This window comes from Electrophorus electricus, chromosome 13 (assembly GCF_013358815.1).
Source record: "Electrophorus electricus isolate fEleEle1 chromosome 13, fEleEle1.pri, whole genome shotgun sequence".
In the NCBI taxonomy this organism is placed as follows: Eukaryota; Metazoa; Chordata; class Actinopteri; order Gymnotiformes; family Gymnotidae; genus Electrophorus; species Electrophorus electricus.
In genome coordinates this window covers 10,517,284-10,542,070 of record NC_049547.1, presented here as the reverse complement: position 1 = coordinate 10,542,070, position 24,787 = coordinate 10,517,284, and the positions used below count along the sequence as shown (strand labels likewise).

The following is a 24,787-nucleotide window of genomic DNA, read 5'->3' as shown; positions in this document are numbered from 1 at the left end:
AAACCATGGAGCCTACAGACCTCCTGTGGCTTCAGTGACAGATGGACCCCATGGATCAGTCTCATAGTCTTTAAATGAGATTAGCCTTTTTCTCTCCCATAGTCATTCATTGTTTCCTTCTCTGTTTTATTTCCCCAGTATGCTGTAAATAAAGCAAAGGGACTCTGGAGCTTTGCCAGTTGTAGAGAGCTGGGAAATAAGTAATTCCTACTCCTGAAGTGCTCTCCTAAATACACTCTCAAGCTCATACAAGAATGTTTTTTTTCTCTGCTGTTCTGGAAAATGACTGATTATCACAACAAGATTATTTTGGAGGGAGTAGACATCTTTTTTTTTAAATTTTTTTTTTAATCATTTTGTGACTGACAGCGAATTGAAGCAGCAAAGGGCAGTGGGATTGCTGGGTAATGCTGGAGGGCAGAAGTGTGTAGCTGTTGTCATTTTAAAGAGAATTACAGGGTTTAAAATGACAACACCACCACAAAAAAACAAACAAACACATGCTCCCAACTTTGCTTTCACCATGGGAAAGTGCCTCTGCTGCTTATGGCTGTCTACACTCTCTTCCTCTTACTCACTGCAGCCCAGTGCTTGTTGGGAATGTGAGGAATATATTTGGGTGCTGTCTGGCGAATGTGCAGTCTTGGGCTGGATGAGGTAAAGAGTGGAGTGTCCTTAAGCGCAGTGCCCGTTCTCTGTAAACATTACAGTAGGGCTCTAGAGGCGATAAGAGCTCAGTCGCCTCCCAGTTGTGTCATAAGCCAGGAACCGTGCACACGCCTTAATTGGAAATCTCCAGAATTACCTTCTCTAGCTTTCTTTTTTTTTTGTGCCTCTCTCTATCCCTTTTTTCTCTCTACCTCTCCCCTTTCTCTCTCCTTCTGTCTCTCTCTGCACTCTCTCCCTCCTTCTGTCCCCTGCTGTATCTGAAGCTCTTTTCCCCCCCCTTGTTTCGAATTCTTCCTCCGCTTATCTCCTCCTCTGTGCGAGGCCCCAGTGCGCACACTGCCTTGACGTCTCTTCTCAACACCCCCTTAACCTTTTTGAGTATCATGATGCTTCCATGGCTGTTTTCCAGGTTTTTTCCCTCTCTGTGTGTGTGTGTGTGTGTTCTGGCTGCGAGTGTGTCCGTGTTTACATGCTCGCGCACATCACGTGCTTCGATCCTGCTTCTCAGCGTGGCAGATGATGCCAAATTTGGGAAAGCTTGGCTGCAGTGCTGTGCGGTCGGCTCTGCCACGCCCGCTATCTGGCTCCTCCTTCACTTGTGCTGCTCTGTTGGGCACTGTGTAGGGTAAGCTCTGTCCTCTCACATTAGCCCTTTCACTGCTGCCATGTTTAGACCTGCATGAAGCATTTAGAAGGGCCTGGTTTTATTGACAAATAGGACACTTACTGTTTAGTGAGTCACAGGGGAGGGAATTCACTGTGCCGTAGCAACACTAAGAATCACTCTATCTGAGAATATAGGTCTCATGGAAGCAGTAATAAGAAGGATAGTGGGTGTTTTTCGTTTTAGTTTTCATCTGTTTGGGAGGGAAGGAGAAAAAGTGATGTCAGCAGTGATGTCCAATGTACTGTGTGATTGGTAGATATGATGGAATAGATCTGCATTTTTTTTTTCTCTCCGGGTTCATAGGCTTGGCTGCAAGGGCATGGGGCATTTCCGTGGGATGGTTTTTAACCTGGTGGTTGTGCTTCACACAACCTAACTCAGCCTTGACCACACCCCCATCCCCACCCCCACCCCCACCCCCATCCCATTGCTGAGGCCAGCCACCTGGCCACCTGTGATACCTGATCCCAGGCAGGCCTCCAGCAATTGCTTGACTGGATGCTGCTTCTCTCTGACACACGTGTGCTCATCCGTGTCCAACCAGATGATAACCCTTGGTTCCCTACAGTGGTCCTCAAATATCTAATTATAGGGTCAGCTATGAAAGTTCGACCACACTTAACTGAGGCAGTGTTATTCTTATGGCTTCCTCCAGCACAGCAGCACTGCACAGGTTAGTGTTTCCCTGCCCTGACACACCCATGGTTCAGTTCAATGTTTTCTGGACCATTCAGGCGTGTTTTCCAGAGATGGGAATGAGGAAGGGAAGCTGAAGGTGGAAGCTGAGGATAACGGTTCATTCATAAATGTTTTGAGTCCACTGTTCAGTGTTCAAAGTGGGTCCTTAAAAGGGTTGATGTCCATTATACTGGACATTATAAGGCCCCAGAAGCCCTCTGAATGAGGGTGTATGGGGGATGGATGGTGGGTCACTCCCTGTGGGCATATTTTTATTCACGCCTCTGTTAATTGTCACATGGCTCCTCCCAATCTACTTTCAGTCACACAGCTCCTCCCCCTCAACTGTCACAGAGCTCCTCCCATGCGTAAACAAGCAGCATGTTCTTTTCTTATCCTGTAGACTGACAGACCTGTGTTGCGGCTGTTGGGTGTATCCGCACCTACCAACTCCTTAGAGTGAAGCATATATTTTTATAGCGCTGCCAGCCACATGACTGAAGTCCTTAAATTTTGCACCTTGGTGTTTGATTTTAGGACGAGTCTAGTGCTAGTGAAAGTAAACCTACTTTGCAGTTATTTTAGTAGGTTTTTGTACATGGTGAATGCTACCGATCCTTTTTTCGCATAAGAGGCGAAGGTTGATGCAGTGTACACAGGGTGTAGGTTGATGCAGTGTACACAGGGTGTAGGTTGATGCAGTGTACACAGGGTGTAGTCAGTCACCTGATTTCACAGTACTGCTGTGGTGCCAACAAACAATTTATACTGAATTGCATAGCAATCTAATGAAGTGATCGCAATATACCAAAAAAAAAAAAAGGTCGTATATATGTACAAATGAAGTAAATGTACAATAAGATGCAATCCAGTCTTGCTCCATATGGGTATTGCATTTTATATGCATTTTAAAATATTACTGAATTGCATTGTATCTCATTGTGTATTTTATTATGTGATGGATGGAGGGGCTCTGCCATTTGCTGTTGTATTGCTCCTAGGCAGGAGCTTAACAGCTGCCTTATTTTAATGGTCTAGTTTATAGCATTTTTTTTTGCTGTGCTGCCCGACTGCCTCCTGGCTCTACGGAGAGGACTAGCCCTCGTTACCTCTCCCTAGCCTATAGGAAAACATCCTCCACCAAGGTCATGGGGGTGGTGTTGCACCTGCTGACCAGAGAGAAGTGATGCTGTCATTTATGAACACTCCCTTACTTCCTTGGCTCTGTGTGCTTGGGAAAGGGCTACCCCCTGCTGGAGTTCTGAGGCAGTGATGGTGTTTCAGCAGTCTGTGGTCATTGTGGAATGTAGTGGTTTGTCTGCTTAGGAGTCTAGGAACCAGTTTAGTAACACTAAACATGTCCACTAGGATTATTAATAATAATAGTTTGATTTTAACTTCTTTCAAGTGTAATTCTTTTAGGGGTGGGGGTGATAACAAGGGTTTGGCCAGCCTTTAGATTGTGTACTGTGAGTTATTGCCTTTGTTAGTCCTGCTGTTAGTCACCAGATGAACATGAAAGAGCCTACAGTCACAAGGGAGTCACTAACATTTGCGTTTATGTGGTTTGGTTTGACTGTTGTGGTAAAAACTGCAAAAAGGTCTGTCATTTTTGTGTATTCAGTGAATTGTGGTTGTGGTTTTAAAAAACCTTGACTGATGGGAATTCCACCTTTTTGTTGAATTTCTTGTAAAATAGTGTAAACCTTTGTTCTCTGTGAAGCTGGCTAATGAGCTGAGCCCTCGCTCTCTCTGGATTGTGTGTGAAAGCTATCAGTATTCTCTTGAGATGGGCTCTCTACAGTAGCTCTGGTTCTCTGTAAACTCTGAAAGACAGCAGACAGAGGAGAAGGAACAAATAAACGCTGTTTCTAATGAAGTGGCAGTCCATACTACTGCACAGTCTCTGGCTTTTCCAGGGCTTACAGACTACAATCAACAGCAGCTGTGATAGCCAAAATATTAATTTATTTTTCTTTAAACTTTTATTTAGAGTATTCTTTCTTCTATTCTTCTGTTAGTTTATTTTCTTTAGCACAATGCCTCAATGACAAATCAAGTACTGTCCATGTGATTTTGCAAAATTCTTTCAAGATCTATTGTCTGGTAGTCTATCAGAAGTGCCCTACTGGCATTGTTTGAGAAGAACGAAGTCTGAAGAATGTGCTGTCCATTAACAGCATTCAGATATTAAATTGCAAATAAATAGCTGGTACCCCAGGAGCTCGTTATACACCTTAACCTGTGTTTCCAGTTTTAGTTCCTGTCCTAGACTGCTTGTAAAAGGCTCATAGGCTGTGCTGACACATTGGTGGGGTCTGTCACTCACAGGTGGAGATACAAATCTAAAATCTTTTTGGAAATGCTCAACTTACTTTTATCACTCCTTCACCTCTGACTGCTGGATCAGAATTTTCACAGGGGCCACTCTCTCTCTCATAGGAACCACATCTTAAGGAAGCCATAAGCTGTAAATGAGCCACGGGTCCCTGACACTTTGAGTGGGAGTTTTGTGTGCTGCATGCCTCTGGGCATGTGCTAGCCATTGCAGCCACAAAACCCAGCTGTTTGGTTCCAATGGGATGTTGATACTGAACCCCACTGGCTGGCTGAACTGGGGTCTGTGGGCTCTACCTGATATGGGCTCTTATAAGCACGTGTTGGGAACACTTCACTGTCCTTCACCACTATCATGTGAGAAATGTTTTCCTGTGCCCATGGCACAGAGCAGAGGTGACTTTGGAGTGGGTGACCTGAATTAACCTCTCATGGCTGAGTTATGAGCTCCATCTGGCTCATTTGCCTGACATACTATATATTTTCCTTTTATTGATAATTCACCAGGTATTTGCAATGTGTGAGTTGTGTGTGATTTTGTTAGCTGTGTATGTTTTAGTATAGACCAACGTTTTTCGAAGTACCAAGTGCTGTCTTCTCTCTTACAGGGATATTAAGCCAGACAACATTCTGTTAGATGCAAATGGGCACATCCGACTGGCTGATTTTGGCTCCTGCCTTAAACTCATGGAGGATGGCACGGTAAGAGCGGCACAGTACTGCTTTTGACCTGGCTTAACTCTGAAATCAAACGTTTTATTAATGAAAGGGGAAAAAGGCATGTGTGTGATTGTTAGAGATTTGGACTCTTGTTGTTCTGGTTATTAATAATGTCATCCTTGGATTTAATTCGACAGCATAATGGGAATCTGTTCCTCCTTTCTCTCTGATCTAAGGGGCTTCAGTGCACCACTGTTTCAGTCCAGGGAATGGATACATGCTGTCAGCATGAATACGTGTGTGTACAAGTGTGTGTGTGTGTGTGTGTACGTGTGTGTGTGTGTGTGTGTACGTGTGTGTGTGTGTGTGTGTACGTGTGTGTACGTGTGTGTGTACGTGTGTGTGTACGTGTACGTGTGTGTGTGTACGTGTGTGTGTGTACGTGTGTGTGTGTACGTGTGTGTGTGTACGTGTGTGTGTGTGTACGTGTGTGTGTGTGTACGTGTGTACGTGTGTGTGTGTACGCGCGTAGGTGTGTGCGCGCGCGTGTGTACGTACACGTGTGTACGTACGCGTGTGTGTGCGTGTACGTACGTGTGTGTGTGGGTACGTGTGTGTGTGTGTGTGAAGTACCAGACTGGTGTTGGGGGGCGGGGGGGAGACAGGGTGATGCAGATATAGTTAAACAACCACAGCGAGACAATGTTCCCTGTTATTAAGTGGTAGTAGTAGTATTACAAGGAACACTTTTTTTTTTCAACATTTAACTGCAATGCTGGGGGAAAATCAGATCTGAGATTCATAGAATATTTACTCCTTGGTTGTGTCAAACCACAGCACACTAAGACCAATATAAAATGCTTCTTTCTCAGCAGTGACGGATCATCAAGGCAGGTGTGAAAAATATTTTTTTGTTATTCATTCATTTGCCCATAATGATTATTTGGCTCAGTGTGTGGAGAGCCATGTATTGAAGAAGGGCCATTTCTGATCATATAATGCATTCTCTACTGCGGAGAGTTCTGAAGTGTGCAGTGAATTGGGAGATGAGTGTCTGTTTTATGAGCCTTAACTGGGGTTTGCTGCTGTTTTTTTTGGCTTGTCTCAGACAGCGCTGCAGGACACCCCCCTTTCCTTCGACAAGACGAGTGTGAGTCCACACGTGGGTCTTAGCATGTTCACACGTGTGTGCTTAAAGCTGTTCGTATGCCTTTGTGTGCGTATGCATAAGGTAGCACATTGTCACTGGAGAAATGGCCAAGTTGCCACCTCACTTCCACAAATTCTTGCAGCTGCCCACATCTTCTGCAGGCTTCACTCCACCCAGCTTCTTCCCATCCTAACCTCCTGAAGCTCTGACAGTGTCCTCCTCCAGCACGTCCTCTACTCTCAGCTCACAGGCCTAGCTGCCCTTATTTGGACGGTTTGTGTTGTCTTCACCAAAGAGACATAGGCAGGGTTCTACTGGTCCCCTCCAGAGCATGACCCACTGTGCATCAACATGTCTGCACTATACTGTAAGGACCCCTGTGGAACAGAAAGGCGTTCCTGAGAACTGATCATTTCTAGCTTGGGCTTAGTCCTTCTGTTCATTTGCCCATGTCAACATTTGGGTTTCGATTAAAATCCGGTCAGAGCTGCCCTTAGATGCAAGAGCCTTTGTTAATTTTCTTATTGTCAATGGTGAAGACCTGGCGTTAGAGGGCTGTCTCAACAGGCTGCAGGATCCTGTATCTCTCAGCACTGTTAATGCCCATTGTTAAATAACTGACCCCATTCCATGATTCTCAATACTGCCTCCATCATGCAGGGCTTTGACAGCCTTGCTGGTTCTCGCATGTCATTGTATGAGGTTTAGTGCTCAGGCACCCTTTCTCTGGCCCAAAACATTGATAAAGGATATTCTACAATTAGTATCCAGTACTATGAAATTCAATTTGAATGAGCACTACTTTCTGTCTGAGGCATAGTTGTCATTGGGGTTGGGTTCAGTAGTCTGATGGTCTCACTAGGGCTCCTCAGTCAAAGCTCTTGTGGGGGGTTTTGTGTTTTTGTTTTTTTGTTTTTCTGGACTTTTTTTTGGAGGCCTCCATCATGAACCTCGTGATGATCTGCGCTGTCTTTTAGGTGCAGTCATCTGTGGCGGTGGGCACTCCAGACTATATCTCCCCCGAGATCCTCCAGGCCATGGAGGACGGCAAGGGCAAATATGGCCCTGAGTGTGACTGGTGGTCCCTAGGTGTGTGTATGTATGAAATGCTGTATGGAGAAACCCCCTTTTATGCTGAGTCCTTGGTGGAGACCTATGGCAAGATCATGAACCACAAGGTAAGGGTTTATCATTGGGGGGGTTGGAGCCACCATATTAATCTGTTAATCTACCATAGAGAAATAAATATCTTTTTCATCTTGCTATTATTCACATCATAAAAAGGTCCTCTACTTGAAAAGAAAAACAAATTTACACAAAAAGTTGTGTTGCAGGGTGTCATGATGAAATAAAATGTAGAATTTAACACAAGCGTATTCCTAAACAATTGTCATTGTCCCCTAAAATGATCCCTTATCCCAATTCAGCCAGTAAACAGATTGTTGGCATTTGTGCAGGAGCGTTTCCAGTTCCCTGCCCACGTGACGGAGGTGTCCGAGAGTGCCAAGGACCTGATCCGCCGGCTCATCTGTAGCAGGGAGCACCGGCTAGGCCAGAATGGCATTGACGACTTCAAGCAGCACTCTTTCTTCTCTGGCATCGACTGGGACAACATCCGCACCTGTGATGCACCCTACATCCCTGAGGTCAGCAGCCCCTCCGACACCTCCAACTTCGACGTAGAGGATGACTGTCTAAAGAATGCGGTAAGTTAGTTTCAGCTCAGTTCGTTTTGGGTCCTCCCCATCAAACTGAAAGTGTGTATCATCACAGTCTAGTATGTTTATCATGACACAGAATTTAACTAGTCACATTGTTATTATTGTGTTGCTATGTTACCAAATATTTTGTGGCACTGCCAGACATATTGGAGCTAATTAAGTTCTTTTTCCATGACCAGGAGACAATGCCTCCTCCTTCTATAGCAGCATTCTCTGGACATCATCTCCCTTTTGTGGGCTTCACCTACACCAGCCAGTGGTAAGCTCATACCACACAACTAACTCTAAGGACTCCTGGATTCTCGTGTCAGCTACTGCAGCTATTTCTTTGTTAGCAATACCACTTGAATGTGGAGATTTCTTAAAATTGAATCCCAAATTGAATGCAGATTTCTGTAGTGCTTATTTAAAAGGATAGAGTGACATAGAAAGGATTGTTGAAAGCAAGCTGAGCCATTAAGTTGACCACTTCATTCGTCATAGACAGCCACAAGACAAACCTCAGTGATGAGGCTGATATTATGGCCTTAGCGCGTAAAACTTCCTACACACAGGTCTCGGTACGTTTCCCATGTGCCCTGCTCATTGTGATCTTGAAGTGCTCCTGGCATCTGGCAGCATTAGGACGACTGATGCTGGAAGGCTGCGTTTTACGTTTTAAAAATGTGTGCACATTACGTTATGGAAAAACCACATGATTGTGTGCTCATAAACCAGCATGTCTTATAATGGCTCTAAACAAAGACTACAGTGAAAGTGCAGGAATGTGTATGTGTATGTGTCAGAATGTAGGCTTGATTGTGACCTGCATATCTTCTTGCCAGAAGTGGCATTTACTGAAGGGACACTGAGCAGTGGTGTGGTTTTACAGGACTTGTAAAAGTTTCACACAGTGATGTGAGCACTGAACTATAATTCCTGCTGAGGGGTAAAGAATCGCAGACTACGTGGGACTGTAAACTAGATGGTCAGTGTTTGTTCAGTGTTTATTCAGTAGTGCGAGCTCGCCCCGTGACCCCTGTCCCTTGCAGTACGCTATCGGACCGAGGGTGTCTGCGGGAGTCGGGGCCGCCTGTGCAGCTGGATGTGTGCATGCAGCGCAGCCTGGAGGAGAGCCTGGCCATGGAGGCATACGAAAGGCGGATCCGACGTCTGGAGCAGGAGAGGCTGGAACTGAGCCGCAAGCTACAGGGTCTGGGCTTCTGTCACTAGGCACACACACGCGCGCGCGTGCACACACACACTCTCAAGTGCACGCTCAAGTAAATGATCACACACACACACGCTAACGCACACAAGAGCAGCCCGCATCTTTCCTATCAATGTGCAACGAAATGTTACTCATGATGGCAGAAGTGGGATTTCTTGAGCTGTGGTTTGTGTTTTTATACTGTTTGAGAGCGTAATTTTGGTTGTTTCCTTGATGTCATTCCTTTTTCACTCATATTCCATGTGTGCTGCTCCTTAGAGTCCACTAAGACTGTGCAGGCTCTGCAGCACTCCAGCACAGACGCTCCTGCCTCTGCTCACAGAGAGTTGGAGATCCGTGGGCTCAAGGAGGAGATTGAGGCTCTAAGGAAACAGATTGCAGGTATCCCCAATGTCTGCACTGTAGTGCTTATGTCACAGGGTGTACGATAACAGCCAATTTATGAGGAACACCACTTTCTACGTATACTCACTTTATTAGGCGCACCTGTCTTGTAGGTGTGTTTTGTAAGTGTAAATTTGCAGTCTGTGGCTGATCTGATACTATGCACACTTTTTTGTTGTCTGCTCTCTACCCCGTTTATTGCTGGCCATTTTCCAACCACAGGGCCTCGGTTGGCGTGAGAGTATTTGCCTGGCAGACCGTTCTCGCCTCAATTTTTTTGAAAATAAACAATTGTTTCTCAAGCCACCTTTAAAGTTAGACAGCACACAAATCTCTCCAATTTTACCACATACTTCTTGGCTAAGGTTCATAATCTTGCTGTCATTTAAGATACCACTTGATCTGTTGATTGCCACATTAGAAATGTTGCTCTGCAGATTGTGTTTCTCTCTTTCACACTGAGGATGTGAGATCCTTATCCATTAATTTATTACTTCTAGACTGGATTACTGCGGTCTTCTATGGCCTCTCTGCCTCCGGGCTTAAAAAGTTGCAGCATGTACATAATTTGGTTGTGAGCATTCTTGCCTGCACCAGACCATGGGAACATATAACTCCCATACTGGAACATTTACAGTGGTTACCTGTTCAATTCCGTATACAATATAAAATACACCTTCAGGTGTTTATAGGCTCACGCACCTTCTTACTTTGCTGCCCTCCATCCCCTCATATTCACATTTGCATACACTTGAGTCTTCCCATTCCCACTTACTTGTTGTTCCTTCCTCTAGGCTTTTCTTTATGGGAGACAGGGCTTTGAGTCTAGCAGCTCCTAAACTCTGGAATTCCTGCTCACCACATGCTTGTACTTCGTTCCCTTTTTGGATAAGCGGATGAAAACCTCTTTCAGCTTGTTGTCTAATTTGTGTAATTGTTGCAGCTGTAATTGTTGCAGCACTGTGCCTCTCTTAGCCTGTTTTACACATTACACTAACATGTGTTTCATATTCACGTTGTAACTGGATTTGCTTTGGCCAGGTTTTGTTTACACTTTTCACTAAAATGTGTCCTCTGTGTGACCAGATGATATCCAATCTTGCTTCCCTGTGTAAAAAGCATACCAACCCACACATCACTTCTGTTTTCCTTCCTGAAGCCTACTGTGGTACCTCACGTTACTCTTCCTCACCTACTGTGGTTCCTCACATTTAGTGTTGCAGCTGGGTCAGCCATAAAAATATCCAGCCAGCCATAGTCCTCTGGTCAGAAAACTGAGCACCTGTGAAGGGCTTGAGGCTGGGTGACATTGCACCATCTGATCTCCCTTTTTTTTTTTTTTTAATCTGGTTTCTCTCTTCTCAGACTCTGCACAGTTGGAGCAGCAGTTGGAACAGGCCAGTACTACCCGCAGGGATCTAGAGGAGTCTGCCAAACGCATCCGCTCTCTGGAGAAACAGCTCAAAAACACGAAGCAGGAGAGAGAGGATATGCAGAAGGTACAGCCCCACAGCCTGCCTCCATGCCCCTGCTCCATAACCCTGCTTGCCCCTGCTCATTAGCCCTGTGTGCACCTGCTAACATTGCTTAAAATGCCCTAAAGCTAGTAGGAGCCACTTAGCAACACACAATTTGACGGCTGGGTTGTATATGATGGTTAATGTAACTATCGAGATGGGTGGGGTGTCGTGGCTTGTGAGCTGAGCCTGTGCTGTGTGTGTGCAGGAGCTGTTGGAGTCCTCTGAGAAGCTGAAGGCCCAGGGGAGAGAGCTGAAGGAAGCAGATAGCCAGAGGAAGCTGGCCATGCAGGAGTTCTCTGAGGTGAGCGAGAAGGTGACAGAGCTGCGTTCTCACAAGCAGCGCCTCACCCGCCAGCTCCGTGACAAAGAGGAAGAGCTGGAAGCAATCGGCCAGAAACTGGAGGCGCAGCGGATGGAGGTGCGCAAGGCAGAGAAGATCAGAAAAGAGGTGGGTAACAGCAACAGGGATGTAAATCTGACATTCCAACCACTGTATGCATCAGACCTGTTGGATTAAGGTGTGTGTGTGTGTGTGTGTGTGTGTGTGTGTGTGTGTGTGTGTGTGTGTGTGTGTGTGTGTGTGTCAGATGGAGGCCCTAGCTGAGGAGCATGCTGCTGAAGCTCAGAAGGAGAGGAAGCACAGGGAGCGGAGTGAGCAGTACAGCCGGCAGCTGGAAGAGGAGCTGGAGGGAGTGAAGGTTCAAATACACCCCATACAAACCCTCATAAAACACCTTTTGCACTCTATCCAGGCCTAGATAGATGTAATCACTTCTATTCCTTAATCTGCTACTCTCATTCAACACCTACTGTTTCCAATTATATCTTTACATGCCACTCTTTACTTGAGTGTGGGTGGTGTGACCTGCTCTGCTCTGTGCTGTGGGGTGGGAGTAGAGGAAGCAGGCGGGCCGCACGTCCGCCCCTGCCCCAGCTGCTGCAGGGTCTCCTGAGCTGCAGGAAGAGCTGTCCAGGCTCCGCACGGACCTGGAGAAGAAGACACAGCTGTACGAGGAGGAGCTGTCACGGCGCGAGAGCCAGCATGCCAGTGAGCTGAAGACCATGAGGAAGGAGCTCCATGACACGGAGGTCCAGCAGCTCTCACTGAAGAAGGAGATCATGATGCTCAGAGACAAGCTGGAGAAGACCCGCAGGGAAAGGCATGGCACTGACGAACCCACAGTCCCACGCACTCCGCTCTCATTTGCATCACTGTCTCGTCTGTGGTGCATGTCAAGGATTTATTATTATTTTTAAAATAATCCTTTGCGGCGTTTGAGATATGTGATCCTTTGTAGGCTTCCTTGAATGTCTTGGCGTTTTTGTTTGTAGCAGTGCTGTAGTGTTTTCTTTAGAGCTTTATGAAGTGGTGCTCCATCGTCTCGCCCCTGCAGTCAGAGTGAACGAGAGGAGTTTGAGACCGACTACAAGCAGAAGTATGAGAGGGAGCGAGTCCTGCTAACTGAGCAGAACAAGAAACTGTCCAGTGAATTGGACAATGTGAGCATTCTCTTCCCCTCTCTCTCTTTCATCACTCACTCACTCATGTACACGTTTTTTCACCTGTCGCTTAAGGCCCCTGGTTATACAGGCCCACATTACCAGTGCCTACTTCCAGAACTAGCATTCTGATTTGGTTATAATGATGTAGACCGAAATCAGATGTTCTCCTCCACAGACCAGTGCTGGCGCTAATATAAAGAGTGCAGACAGTCTCTCTTCACGCTCTTTATTAGTGGCATGAGCACGGGCATTCTACCTTTTAGATGTCCCAGCATGCAAGGCTCCTGAGCTGATATGGGGAGTTAAGTAGAGACAGTGTGTGGCAGGGGACCCCCGTGATGGGCCGTCCCGAGAACACAGGTGAATCTGGAAGCCTGATCGCTGCAGCAGCAGATCAAAGACAGCCAGGTCTCTATTCGCTCACACAAATGGTTTTCACTTGCAGCCCTTTCAGCAGCCTTTCAGCTTGGCTCATGGCCCATCTCTCAGACCAGGCAGCCTGGAGCACGGCCCCATGTTGAACCAGAGGATGCGGGCTCTTGGACAGGCCTGCGCTGGCCTTGAACACAGTGTGAATGGGGGAAAGTAGATCTGAAAGAAAATAGGCTTCTGGAGTTGTTTTGACATATTGTTTCTAGTGAAATTGTGTGGTTTAGCAGAATACAGAGAGACCATCCCTCCAGTTTTTTAAAAACTCTTTGAACATTGTTTTAGGAGAGCCCTCTTGAGCAAGACTGGAACAGTTGTCCTCGCCGAAGATTTGTTGTTTTGAGCTGAAGACATTTGCTTGCCAATATGTTCTTAGGATGTCGGTCAGTTGCCTCAAAGTAAAACAAATATTCGGAAACACTAGAATTTGAACCAGCATAACCGGTTGACTCTCTCTTTGACCACTGCAGGAGTTCAGTGTGTCTGTCAGGCTGCGCTTAACACATTAAATGTTTGGAACGATTTGTCCGATAATCGCAGCATGGCGGAAAACCTCAGTGGCTCTTGAAGTAAACACAGAAATTCCTCTGAATTCCTGAGTCCTTTGCAGCCAGCTAATAGAGCCATATTTACAGAAGGAAGGCAGAACCATGTCTCCCTATACTCAGTCATGTTTATGAATGACACAGCGGCTGGTAGAAATCAGGGGTTTAGGTGAACAACTGAAGAGGATATCAGTGACATGGTTTCAGCTATGCTGGGCTCAATCCCCCATTGTGCATTACTGTGGTTCTCGCTCCTTCACCATAACACTCCCTCTCTCTAGCTCGCTCTCCCGTTCTCGATTTCTCCTTTCTCCCTTGTTCTTTTTCTTTTCCTCCCTCTTTCATTCTCTTTGTTTGCCTCTCCCTCCCTCCTTCCCTCTCTCGCTCTCCCCCTCCCTGTGTGCACTATTTCCATTTGATTATCCTTCCAAGTGTAACATGCTTCTGAGAACACATTCTGGGTTATTTACTGTATTCACAGAAACATGCAGACATGGTGATGATTTTACTAAATGAGAACTACTGGTCATCATAGGTGCTCAAATAGGATTTATGAATCCCGAGCACAGAGGTAATGGAGAACAGGCTCATGCCTGCAGTCGTTAGCTCTCCCAGATGTGCACATCTATGTGCCTCATGATGTGTAAAGGCAGTGTTCATGTCCTCGTGTCATGGTCAGGTGATTTCTGATTGTACAGGATGCAAGAGCATGCACTTCTCCTTTGGTTAAATCTCTGGTTCAATCACCATCTTCCACTCAGTATACTGAAGAGGACCTGATGGTGGCTCTATGGACTATGTGCAGACTATATTTGTCTCTGCTGAGGTTCTAATGGAATTGAACCGTTCCTCACTGAGTTCGCCAGGTTCTGCTGACTCAAAAGTGATGTATAGTGGCTGTTGAGGGGAATCAATACCGCCTTCTGTGCATTACTCATCTGTGTACTATATATATCTTAACTTGTACTAACAAAAGCATTACTGTATATATTATTCAGTGATGTTGCCATCACTTGCTGTTATTGTGCAGAGTTATAAATCGTGTGTGTGTGTGTGTGTGTGTGTGTGTGTGTGTGTGTGTGTGTGCGTGTCCCATGTGTAGTTAACAACATCGTACGAGAAGCTTAGAAACAGCCACAAGCAGCAGGAGGAGGAAATGCAGGAGTTGTCTGATAAGAGAGAGAGTGTCTCCCAGTGGGAAGCCCAGATCACAGAGATCATCCAGTGGTGAGTGAAACACATTCTTCCATAACAAAACTTTTACAAGTCCTGTAAAACCACACCACTGCTCAATGTCCGTTCACTAAATGCCACTTTTGGCAAGAAGATATGCAGGTCATAGCAAAGTGTTATGTAGCAGCTGAATCAACTTATAGCTTAGTAGCGACTGCAGGCATTGTAGTGGATTTCCACTGCCATCTAGTGGTAATGTGTGGCAGTTTAATTTTTTTTTAACTTTGTCCTGCAGGGTGAGTGATGAAAAAGATGCACGGGGCTACCTGCAGGCTCTGGCCACTAAGATGACTGAGGAGCTTGAGAGCTTGAGGAGTACCAGTCTTGGAGCCCGCTCTACGGTAGGCTGGAGTCTTTACCTTTGACCTCCCACAAGGTCCTAATATTTACATACTGGACAGCCAGGATTTTTGTACATTTAATTTTCCTAACGGATTTTGTCTAAACCATATACAAGTATTTTGGGGGGATTTTATTTTATTAAATAATAAAATTTAAAAAGCAAACCAAAAAAAGTGATGAGGTGTGTAGCAATGGTTCTTCCTTGCGTTACTGCATCATGGTAGGACATGCCATGGAAAATGCGGCGTCTGGCCAAGCTGGACATGTCTGCCCGCCTGGAGCTGCAGTCCGCGCTGGATGCCGAGATCCGCGCCAAGCAGACCATCCAGGATGAGCTCAACAAGATCAAGGCTGCCAACATGGCCACTGAGTGGTGAGGAAATCTGCTGTGTTGTCTGGAGCTCATCAGAGCTCCTCTCTGGGAGTCTGTGTGGAGGCTAAAGAAGTCATTGTGCTTTGAGGTACAAAGCAGATTCATGAAGTTCGCGATGCCAAGCAGTTGCAAGTGGAATTGAAGTGTACTGGGGGGTTTTTTTGTTTGTTTTTTTCTTTCTCCTAATTATCATTACCAAGTAAAAGTAATGTGGAGTTGTACACATTTCACTGCTTCTGTGTCCCGCAGCAAACTCCAGGAATCTGAGAAGAAGAACGAGGATCTTCAGGCAGAGATTGAGAGGCTGAGACGTGAAACGAATGATCTACGGCTTTCTAAGGGTAAATTTACCTCCTCCTCACGTCTCTTCGTAGACTGACATCCAGTCTCTCTGCTCATATGATCTCATCTTCAGTGGGTTACTAGGTATTATTTTTGTATGACTGTATTTTTCTTTTTTCCTTTTATTGCAGGTGTAAAGCACCAAGATTCGCAGAACTCCTTCCTGGCTTTCCTCAGTGCCCCTAACTCTGGGCTGGATCAGTTTGATGTAAGTTCTGAAAAATTGTGTTTGAGCATGACATGATGTGCCTGGGCTACTAAACTTTCATTATTAAACTCTTGTAGGCATGTTACTGTGTTTCCAATTATTTATTCCCCTTTACCCGTGTTTTCTACTTCATTGAGTTTTAATGTTGGAGTGAAGTTGATTTCAACAGCGAGTGAAAGCTTATTTGTCCCCTGACCATTATCAGACGTGCTCCATTTATAGAGTACCCGCTGTATTTATGTGCTGTCTACTCTCTTTGGTTCTGTTGGCACTGAAGCGATCTCCTGCCTGCGCCCCAGTCAGCAGAGGCAGACGTGTAAGCCCTCCTCCTTTTTGTTCTGGTGCTCTGATTTGGTGCGTTTCGATGTTCTCTTTCTGTTTTTTTCTGGTGGATTCCCACTGGCGAGGCTATTTTGTTTCTGGTTTGGTACCTTATGCATGTCTCCGCGTACTCTTCTTGCATGGGACTGGACTTTAACTGGACATCCCCGTGGTCAGGAGTGCTGGGTGCATAGTGAAAAGCAATGTGTTGTCCATTAATCACTTTAAACATCTACAACAGTTCTTTAATGATTAAGCAGTTGGAGTCTCTGTCATCTTGGTACCTATATAGACACTGAGGCTCCTACCACTAATTTACCTACATATCAAACACATCTCTGTGGTAGGTGTCTCCTCTCACTGACACTAAAGCTGTAGTTCACAGAATTAACAGATATGGAAGGTGGCCATGGAAACGTTTTGATCTCAGTATTGCACGTACATTGAAGGGCTGATTCCATATTGCTAGAGTTGATAACAGTGCATCGTCTGTCACAAGTTTAATGTCCCCCTTTCCCTCTAACCAGATTCACCTTTTTTCTTTGATCTGTTTGATGTTGCATCAACACTGTTGTTTACATGGCATGAGCGGGTGGTTGTTGTTTTTGGAGAATCACAGGTCATTGTGCTGGATGATGACATTTTAAAAGACACAATCATGGATTTTTCTCATTCATTTGATCAGAAATTGACATTGAATTGGCCTTCAGTAGTCAAAGAATAGTTTTTAGTGCATTCTCTGTTAAATATACTAGTTATGCTCTGAAATCCTTGATTGTGGCTCTAAACTCTACTGCTGGGGTAACTGGGATGCAAGCATGCGATGTCCTTATGTGGTACTGGTTTTGGATTTATTCTGTTCCTTATAAACATGCATGTAATGCATGCATTTAAACATAGTGTATGTTCATCCACTGACTAAATAAGATTTGCCTAGGATTTTAGAGTCTAACATTGTTTTGTGATATTTGAGCAGGTTTAGTTTTTTATGGTCTTGCTCGTTTGGACGTGACTTACAGAGCATTGATGGATCATTTCTTTGTAGAAATAGTAAAAGCTATTTGAACATTTTTAATAAAACATTTTAATTAAGCTATTAATAATTTTCAGTCTGATCACAATGTTCACAGAACATTTATGATCTAACAAATAAACTGTAACACATTAGTCCTGGGGCATTCTTAATTAGTTTGTATTTAATGTCATTGTATTATTCCTGTGTGTCTGGTCTAATCCTCACCCCTGTTCCTCCAGATCGAGTCTGCTGATAACTTCAGCCTGTCCAATACTCCATCCCGTGATGATGAGCGCAAATCCCAGCTTATGTCCCGGTCTCACTCCCCTTCCACCACTAGCGACATGGAAACCCTGGAGGTGCCCCACCTTACACTCACCTTAACCACACCCTGGTGTGGTGGAGTGAAGGTGGCGATTGCATTTGTGTGGTGATCCCTGTGTTGTGTCTTCCAGTTCGTGGATCATCCCCATAAAGGCACACAGACTCCCAGCATGCCCTGCAGTGCAGGCCACCTCACACCTAAGGTACAGACTCTATTAGATTTATCAACAGTGAGGGCCACATTATGCTCAACACTAAAGAAATGCTGGTATTTAGAACTGTCTGCATGTAACATCTGGTCTTGTCTTGGTGTTCTTCCTGTTAGCCCAAAGCTCACCAGTTTGTGGTGAAGTCTTTTAGCACTCCCACTAAGTGCAACCAGTGCACCTCTCTGATGGTGGGACTCATCCGGCAGGGCTGCATCTGCGAAGGTGAGGTGCGCGCATGCACGCAGAGCCTGTGGTAAATCGAGAGAGACAGTGAAAGAAGCGTGTGATGTTCAGAGTCAAGGTTCCTGTTCACCTGTTGCCTTTTCCTTTTTTCTCCCCAGTCTGTAACTTCTCATGTCATGTGATGTGTGCGGACAAAGCCCCTGCAGTGTGCCCTGTCCCTCCCGACCAGACAAAAGGGCCCCTGGGTGTCGACCCCCAGAAGGGCATCGGCACAGCTTATGAAGGACATGTCAGGGTAAAGAGCTTTTGCTTCAGTGTGCTGGCTTCATGTCCATGGTCAAACAGCTGTCTGCTGCCATTGTGTACGACAGTGGCAGTGGAGGTGTGTGATCCTCATTCATTTATCCCGTGATGATCTGTCTCAGGTGCCAAAGCCAGCTGGGGTGAAGAAGGGCTGGCAGAAGGCCCTTGCTGTTGTGTGTGACTTTAAGCTCTTCCTGTATGACCTAGCAGAGGGCAAAGCCGCTCAGCCCAGCGTGGTGGTCAACCAGGTCATTGACATGAGGTCAGATTTACAGAGTGGATACCACTTGAAAGATTTGTCTTTCCGGCCAATTCTGACTGCTTCCTGTCATCTTTAATTCTCTGAGGGTTGTGTTTTCTTTGCTGCAGGGATGAGGATTTTTCGGTCAGCTCAGTACTTGCGTCTGATGTTATCCATGCCAACAGGAAGGACATTCCCTGTATTTTTAGGGTGGGTTTATGTAGGCCTAATTAAAACAAAGTTATTGCTAGAGCTGTAGTTCAGAGATTTAAATATTTCTATTACAACCATAAATGTATAAATACTACACTGGTGCCAAGATGATATATTGTGCAGTATTGTGTCAATGTGGTGTCTGTACCACAGAAGACATTAGGCTATGTGTGTCTCCACTACTTTGTAGGTCACAGCATCCCAGCTGTGTGTCGTGGGCAGTAAAAAATGCTCCATCCTGATCCTGGCTGACACGGATCAGGAGAAGAATAAGTGGGTGGGGCTTCTGAATGAGCTGCACCGCCTACTGAAGAAGAACAAACTGAAGGAGCGCTTCGTCTACGTGCCTAAAGAAGCTTATGACAGCACCCTGCCTCTCATCAAAACCACACAGTCTGCAGTTATTATAGGTGCTGCTCTGCATACGTCAGTCACACTGTACATAAAGTGCACTCTCAAGCAGCCTGCTTTTTTTCAGTTATTTTTGTCAGTGTGTCATTTCCAGCTGCGCATGTCTAGACAGTTTCCCCTTGAGCCCCCTGCCTTCAGGTCTCAAGTTTTTTTTTGTTCTCTTATTCTATGTTAACATCCACAGATCATGAGAGGATAGCCCTGGGTAACGAGGAGGGGCTCTATGTTATTCACATCACCAAAGACGGTAAGGCTTGTGTGAAAGCCCTGCTCTGCTGTTTCCCTTCCCCTCCCCACTGCAGTAATGCATTTCCTCCACTCTCCCTGACAGAGATAATTAAGGTGGGTGATAACAAGAAGGTCCACCACATTGACCTGATCCCCTCCGAGCAGCTGCTGGCCGTCATCTCTGGCCGAAACCGCCACGTGCGCCTCTACCCTATGGCGGCCCTGGACGACCGTGACACAGACTTCTACAAGTTGCCAGAGACCAAAGGCTGCCAGGCTGTGGTTTCAGGCCTCACCAGGCAAGGCGGCCTCACCTGCTTGTGCGTAGCCATGAAGAGGCAGATCATCTGCTACGAGCTGAACAAGAGCCGAGCGCGGCACCGCCGGCTGCGCGAGCTGCAGGTGCCTGGCATGGTGCAGTGGATGGGCTTGCAGGGCGAGCGCCTGTGCGTGGGCTTCCAGGCTGGCTTCCTGCGCTACAGTCTGCAGGTGGACGGGCCTCCCGTCAGCCTGCTCCACCCAGAGGACCACACCCTGGCCTTCATCGGGCAGCTGGGCATGGATGCGCTCTGTGCCGTGGAGATCTCCAGCAAGGAGCTACTACTGTGCTTCAGCAGCGCGGGCGTGTATGTGGACTGCCAGGGCCGGCGCTCACGGCAGCAGGAGCTGATGTGGCCCGCCGTGCCCTCTGCCTGCTGTAAGTGCTGCTCATGCCACCATCCATCAGCCTCTCAGCAGGTCACGATGATGGTGTCTACATTGCTGGCCAAAGGAATGAGTTTTTCTTCTTTCATCCCTCGTAGGTTACAACGCACCTTACTTGTCAGTGTACAGTGAGAACGCTGTGGACGTGTTTGATGTGAACTCTATGGAGTGGATCCAGACCATCCCTTTGAAAAAGGTCAATATTAAGGGATGCATGTTGCACAGCTTGGGATGAATCAAGAATAATTTTGGACTTCCTGTTGCACTTAGGAACATTTTATCCAGTGTCTGCATTTGATCATTAAAATAAACAGTGTTAAAGTGCAGTTTGCAAGTGATGGTATATTCATGTGCTCTGCATCAGGCCTGTAATGATGTGGTTGCTGTCATGCTGTAGGTCCACCCTTTGAACACAGACGGCTCTTTGAACCTGCTGGGGCTGGAGACTGTGAGGCTCATCTACTTTAAAAATAAAACTGCTGGTGAGTCTTGGTTGATTTCTGACACTGAGGTGTGTCAGCTGGGTATTCTGTGTCCTGTGGTTACCACTTAGATTTGATGTGTGTTTTTGCAGTACATTGTTACATGTTTCAGCCTTTTGAAAGAAACTGAATTGATGTAAATTTGAACCAAATGATCTCTTATCCAAGCAGTGAGGCAGGAAGTAGCTGATTAGAGAGGAGGATAATGGCTGAAACTGGATGAAGCGGAGAGGAGTAGTGTGTGTTGATTTTGTTAATTATGCTGCTGGATGTCGCTGTAGTGAATTTGTGCTGATAAGGGCGTGCGTTTCAGAGGGAGATGAGCTGGTGGTCCCGGAGACGTCCGAACACAGCAGGAAGCAGATGGTGCGCAGCATGACGAGCAAACGGCGCTTCTCTTTCAGAGTGCCGGAGGAGGAAAGACTGCAGCAGCGCAGGTGACCCAGCACACCTGTACACGTACACTCACATGCACACACTTATGAGGATTTGCACTTGCATACATATGCACATACATTTGCACAAGGCCCAGTGCTAAACTGTGTGCATAGCAGAACGCACCCATTGCAGCTGCACTGGTCATGCATTGTAGGCGATTGGTAAAATCGTGGCATGTAATTTGTCGCTTTGTGTTTTTAGGGAGATGCTTAGAGATCCTGAGATGAGGAACAAGTTGATCTCAAATCCAACGAACTTCAACCACGTCGTTCATATGGGCCCAGGAGACGGGATTCAGATCCTTAAAGACCTACCGATGGTAAATGCTCTGAAACAGTAGGCTGAATTTCACTGAAGCAGGAAACTGAATTCCCCCTTCCGCCATGTCACACATTTTATTTTTGCTCTGCCAGACTGATTTACACTTTCTTCTCTTTAATTTGGTATAAATTTGGATCTTGGTGTTAATTTTAAATGTTGGGAAGCTTCTTTTTCTCCCCCAGTGTTGACCCTTAAAACATTTTATTCTACATTTAAAAAAACAAAACAAAAACAAAACTTTGTTGTTGATACAAAAATGATGCGCTAGAATTCTCTAGAAAATAACTAAAATTCTAAAGCCACTTTAGTATGCTGTATGCTGAAGAATACCTTTTGAGGTTTAACACTGGAACATGTCGTTATTTTTTTTCTCTCTCATTTCTGGTTGATGTGTGGCATCACACCTTGGTACAGCCAAGTTCTCCATCTTTTTTTTTCTGTTTCACCCATTTTCTCCTGCTTTTGTTACTCCTGTGCTCTCCTCACTCTTCTGGTGTAGCCAGGTTCTCCTGTCCCCTCCCCCCGCCTGAATCTCATCTCCACCCCCACCAGCTTTGAGCATGTCTATCACATGACTGTCACGTCTGCCGACAACTTCCTGTCCCAGGAGTCCCCTCTTTGCTCACACCCCCCATCCCTAAGCTCCGCCCCTGGGACCCCAGCCTCCATCTGCTCTCTGGTAGGACCAATGGCTCTCTCTTCCGCATCCCACAGACTCTACACAGACAGTGTGCTTCACCCCCACTACTCCATCAGTCCATTTTCGCTGCATGCTATGCAGTTTTCATTCATCTTTCATCCATCATTCCTCTTGCTTTGGATGCTTCTACGGACAGTGAGTTTTCCTAGGTTTCTTGAATTCATCATGAGGCCAGATTTAAAAAGCAAACTACTGCATTATGAATAGTAGAGTACAGTTTATACAGCAGTGTGGCTATGCAGATAACTACACGATCTCAGTGAAAAGCACCCACACATATTATTGGTACAGCTTTCAGTGACAGCTTTAACAAATTAAGTACACTTGTTTTGTTTGGTAACATTAAAGCCAACACATATTACTTGAAGCATTGAGAGGAACTGAACAAAACTGATAAACTAACTCATCATAGTAGAAGGTAACGTGCAACTATTTTTTGTGTATAGGTGTTGTTGGTTGTTTTGTTTTTTTTCTCTTTTACCTCTTGGTTGCAAATGTGTTTGCATCAGGCAAAGTTCAGACACAGATGCTTGATGCTGTTCGGCAGCACGCCCTCCTTTTTTGTACTGGATGCTGTTAATTGTAGTGCAGGTGTGTGTAACCCCCGTCTGTGTCATGCAGAACGTGCGTCCTCAGGATAGCCGTGGAATGCTTGGTGGCTCTGTCAGCATCCCCTCCCTCAGCAAGCCCCGCCCTGATCCCCGCCCCGAACCCGGCCGCTCCATGAGCACCAGCAGTGGCCTCGGCATGCGTGAGTAGTTCTGCCATTCCACCACCAGGGGGATGAAGAGAGCTGCCTGTGACTACATGGGAATTGTTGACACGCATGTCCTGTGATAGAAAATATGTTGAGATCTGCATATCAGTGCTATAAAAAGACTTTCACTGATTTTTAAACCAAATGGTTTTTCAAATACATATTCGTCTGAAATGCCTGATTTTCATACATACAAATGACAATGGACCACATAAAAGAACCACTTGTGCAAATTGCAAACAAATTTCATTTGTGACAATAGCTATTCATCTAATCTGCAACGGCTTGACGCACCATGGCCACGCTGCCCATGGACTTGCTACGCAGTGAAAGATGAGCCTTCGGTTAAAGTTAATTTATATAATTTAACAATTTGTGGTGATTGTTGATATTGTGAGCAGGTAAGCTTATTGTAATGACTGATAGGTGATGACCTATCATGACCCATATTGTCTTGTCTTGATTTGACCCCATCTGGTTTTACTCATGGACCACCTTGCTATGGTGAGATGTTTCAGAGTGATTTGTGTTTAATTACTAATCTCTGAAAACAGGAAAGACTGTATTTTTAAGTGTCTCATCTGGACAGTTGAGGCAGGGGGCAAAACCTTCTAAGGGAAACTAGGGATTTCAAAATCTAAAATTTGCTATTTCACAAATCGTTTAAACTCACTCTTGTGATGAACAGAGCTGACGACGAGGATCATTTAGTTCTGATTTGGTGGACTTGCGAGTGTTTCCCGATTCTGATGTGACAGTCAAACTGACTATGACAAAAATGAGAAATTTAAGAAAATGATCTTCCATGAGGCCTGTGTGTGTGGTTCAACAAAAGCTTTTGTAAGTGTGCAAGTACAGTTTTCTGACTGCGTCAGCCTAGTAGGCTGTTCTTTCAATGCCTACAGGTATGCAAAGGGGTCTGCTTCAGCTAAAGAGAACAACTAAAAGTGACCAGATGAAACATGGGTTTTAAGATGGAGATAAGACTTTGTATGCTGCAGGAATGGAGAGGAAAGTAACTCAGCAAGTCCTTGGTCTTTCTCTTGTAGGATCTTCCTCTCAGAATGGCACTGCTCTGAGGCGGGAGTTCTCCAGCGGGAGTTACAGCTCCGCCCAGCGGCAGACCATGACCTCACCCTCTGGGGGCTCGCTGTCATCAGGAGGGGGCATGGACTGTACAGGCGATGCTCCTCTCTCCCAGTTTGACAGAGAGGTAAGTGATGGAAGCCATGAGTACGTGTGTGTGTGTGTATTGACATTTAATTAGTACTGTAGTTTTAATCACTGCCAAGCAATCAAGCGGATGTTAATCAGAAGTATTGCAAGAGATGCAGACATAATTTGTGTGATTAGTACATTTTTTATGAATCTGTGCGTGGAATATCATAAACTTGTTTTCCAGAAAGTTGTTGACAGGTAAACCCCTGCCATTCCTTGCTTGATTTGATTCTAATCTACACTTGGCAGTTGCTGTGGGAGTTATAGCACTAGATAAGGATGCAGCCAGAATAATAATTGTCTTCTTGCCTAAAGCACAGTATTGGATTTATGCCATTCCTGCTGTTGATACAAAGGTCAGAGCTTCCATTTCACACTCCAAAGCCTATCTTAAAACAGTTCCTGCCACTATTTCTCTCACGCCACTTGCATGTGCTGAGTGATGTGGCACAGTGCCTACAGAATGAGAGCTGTCCTCCCACCAGCAAATGGTTCTCTCACACACACTCTGCAAGCTGTTCCACCATGCTCACATGTGCTTTTGGGGAGGGTGCAGGGGTTCCAATATGATGTGTGGTCGATATGTGACTCTCTGTGGTGGCAGGCAGTTTCACCCACAGGCAGGACCTTTGATGTGAAAAGAGCATTAAGGACCCTTCTTAGTAAGATAAAGGTAACAGCCAACAGCACACAGTTACCAGCTCCTCCTCCGTCTCCATCCTTCCTCAAGCGGAGCGCTTTAGTCTT

The 24,787-nt window shown here is 45.7% G+C and overlaps 1 protein-coding gene across 19 annotated transcripts in view; it reads left to right on the top strand.

Annotated features, from left to right (window-relative positions):
• cdc42bpaa (CDC42 binding protein kinase alpha (DMPK-like) a) overlaps window positions 1–24,787 on the top strand; it is a 51,682-nt gene that overhangs the window by 22,462 nt on the left and 4,433 nt on the right. For 2 of the 19 annotated variants that reach the window (XM_035532582.1, XM_035532596.1), the window contains 35 exons: window positions 4,960–5,053; window positions 6,120–6,161; window positions 7,139–7,339; window positions 7,619–7,867; window positions 8,062–8,141; window positions 8,914–9,074; window positions 9,351–9,473; window positions 10,842–10,975; window positions 11,202–11,444; window positions 11,584–11,694; window positions 11,894–12,156; window positions 12,391–12,496; window positions 14,576–14,700; window positions 14,942–15,047; window positions 15,273–15,421; window positions 15,671–15,762; window positions 15,895–15,971; window positions 16,240–16,287; window positions 17,547–17,666; window positions 17,763–17,834; window positions 17,957–18,062; window positions 18,182–18,318; window positions 18,449–18,588; window positions 18,696–18,777; window positions 18,971–19,190; window positions 19,376–19,438; window positions 19,523–20,116; window positions 20,223–20,320; window positions 20,522–20,606; window positions 20,920–21,043; window positions 21,246–21,363; window positions 21,865–22,044; window positions 22,687–22,816; window positions 23,872–24,035; window positions 24,356–24,703. In XM_035532582.1, the coding sequence (XP_035388475.1) occupies window positions 4,960–5,053; window positions 6,120–6,161; window positions 7,139–7,339; window positions 7,619–7,867; window positions 8,062–8,141; window positions 8,914–9,074; window positions 9,351–9,473; window positions 10,842–10,975; window positions 11,202–11,444; window positions 11,584–11,694; window positions 11,894–12,156; window positions 12,391–12,496; window positions 14,576–14,700; window positions 14,942–15,047; window positions 15,273–15,421; window positions 15,671–15,762; window positions 15,895–15,971; window positions 16,240–16,287; window positions 17,547–17,666; window positions 17,763–17,834; window positions 17,957–18,062; window positions 18,182–18,318; window positions 18,449–18,588; window positions 18,696–18,777; window positions 18,971–19,190; window positions 19,376–19,438; window positions 19,523–20,116; window positions 20,223–20,320; window positions 20,522–20,606; window positions 20,920–21,043; window positions 21,246–21,363; window positions 21,865–22,044; window positions 22,687–22,816; window positions 23,872–24,035; window positions 24,356–24,610 (5,092 nt within the window). In that variant the 3' untranslated portion in view covers window positions 24,611–24,703. Of the gene's footprint in view, window positions 1–4,959; window positions 5,054–6,119; window positions 6,162–7,138; window positions 7,340–7,618; window positions 7,868–8,061; window positions 8,142–8,913; window positions 9,075–9,350; window positions 9,474–10,841; window positions 10,976–11,201; window positions 11,445–11,583; window positions 11,695–11,893; window positions 12,157–12,390; window positions 12,497–14,575; window positions 14,701–14,941; window positions 15,048–15,272; window positions 15,422–15,670; window positions 15,763–15,894; window positions 15,972–16,239; window positions 16,288–17,546; window positions 17,667–17,762; window positions 17,835–17,956; window positions 18,063–18,181; window positions 18,319–18,448; window positions 18,589–18,695; window positions 18,778–18,970; window positions 19,191–19,375; window positions 19,439–19,522; window positions 20,117–20,222; window positions 20,321–20,521; window positions 20,607–20,919; window positions 21,044–21,245; window positions 21,364–21,864; window positions 22,045–22,079; window positions 22,201–22,686; window positions 22,817–23,871; window positions 24,036–24,224; window positions 24,239–24,355; window positions 24,714–24,787 lie in introns of those variants that run through there. The other 17 variants (XM_035532591.1, XM_035532593.1, XM_035532588.1 and 14 more) reach the window with 17 other exon arrangements.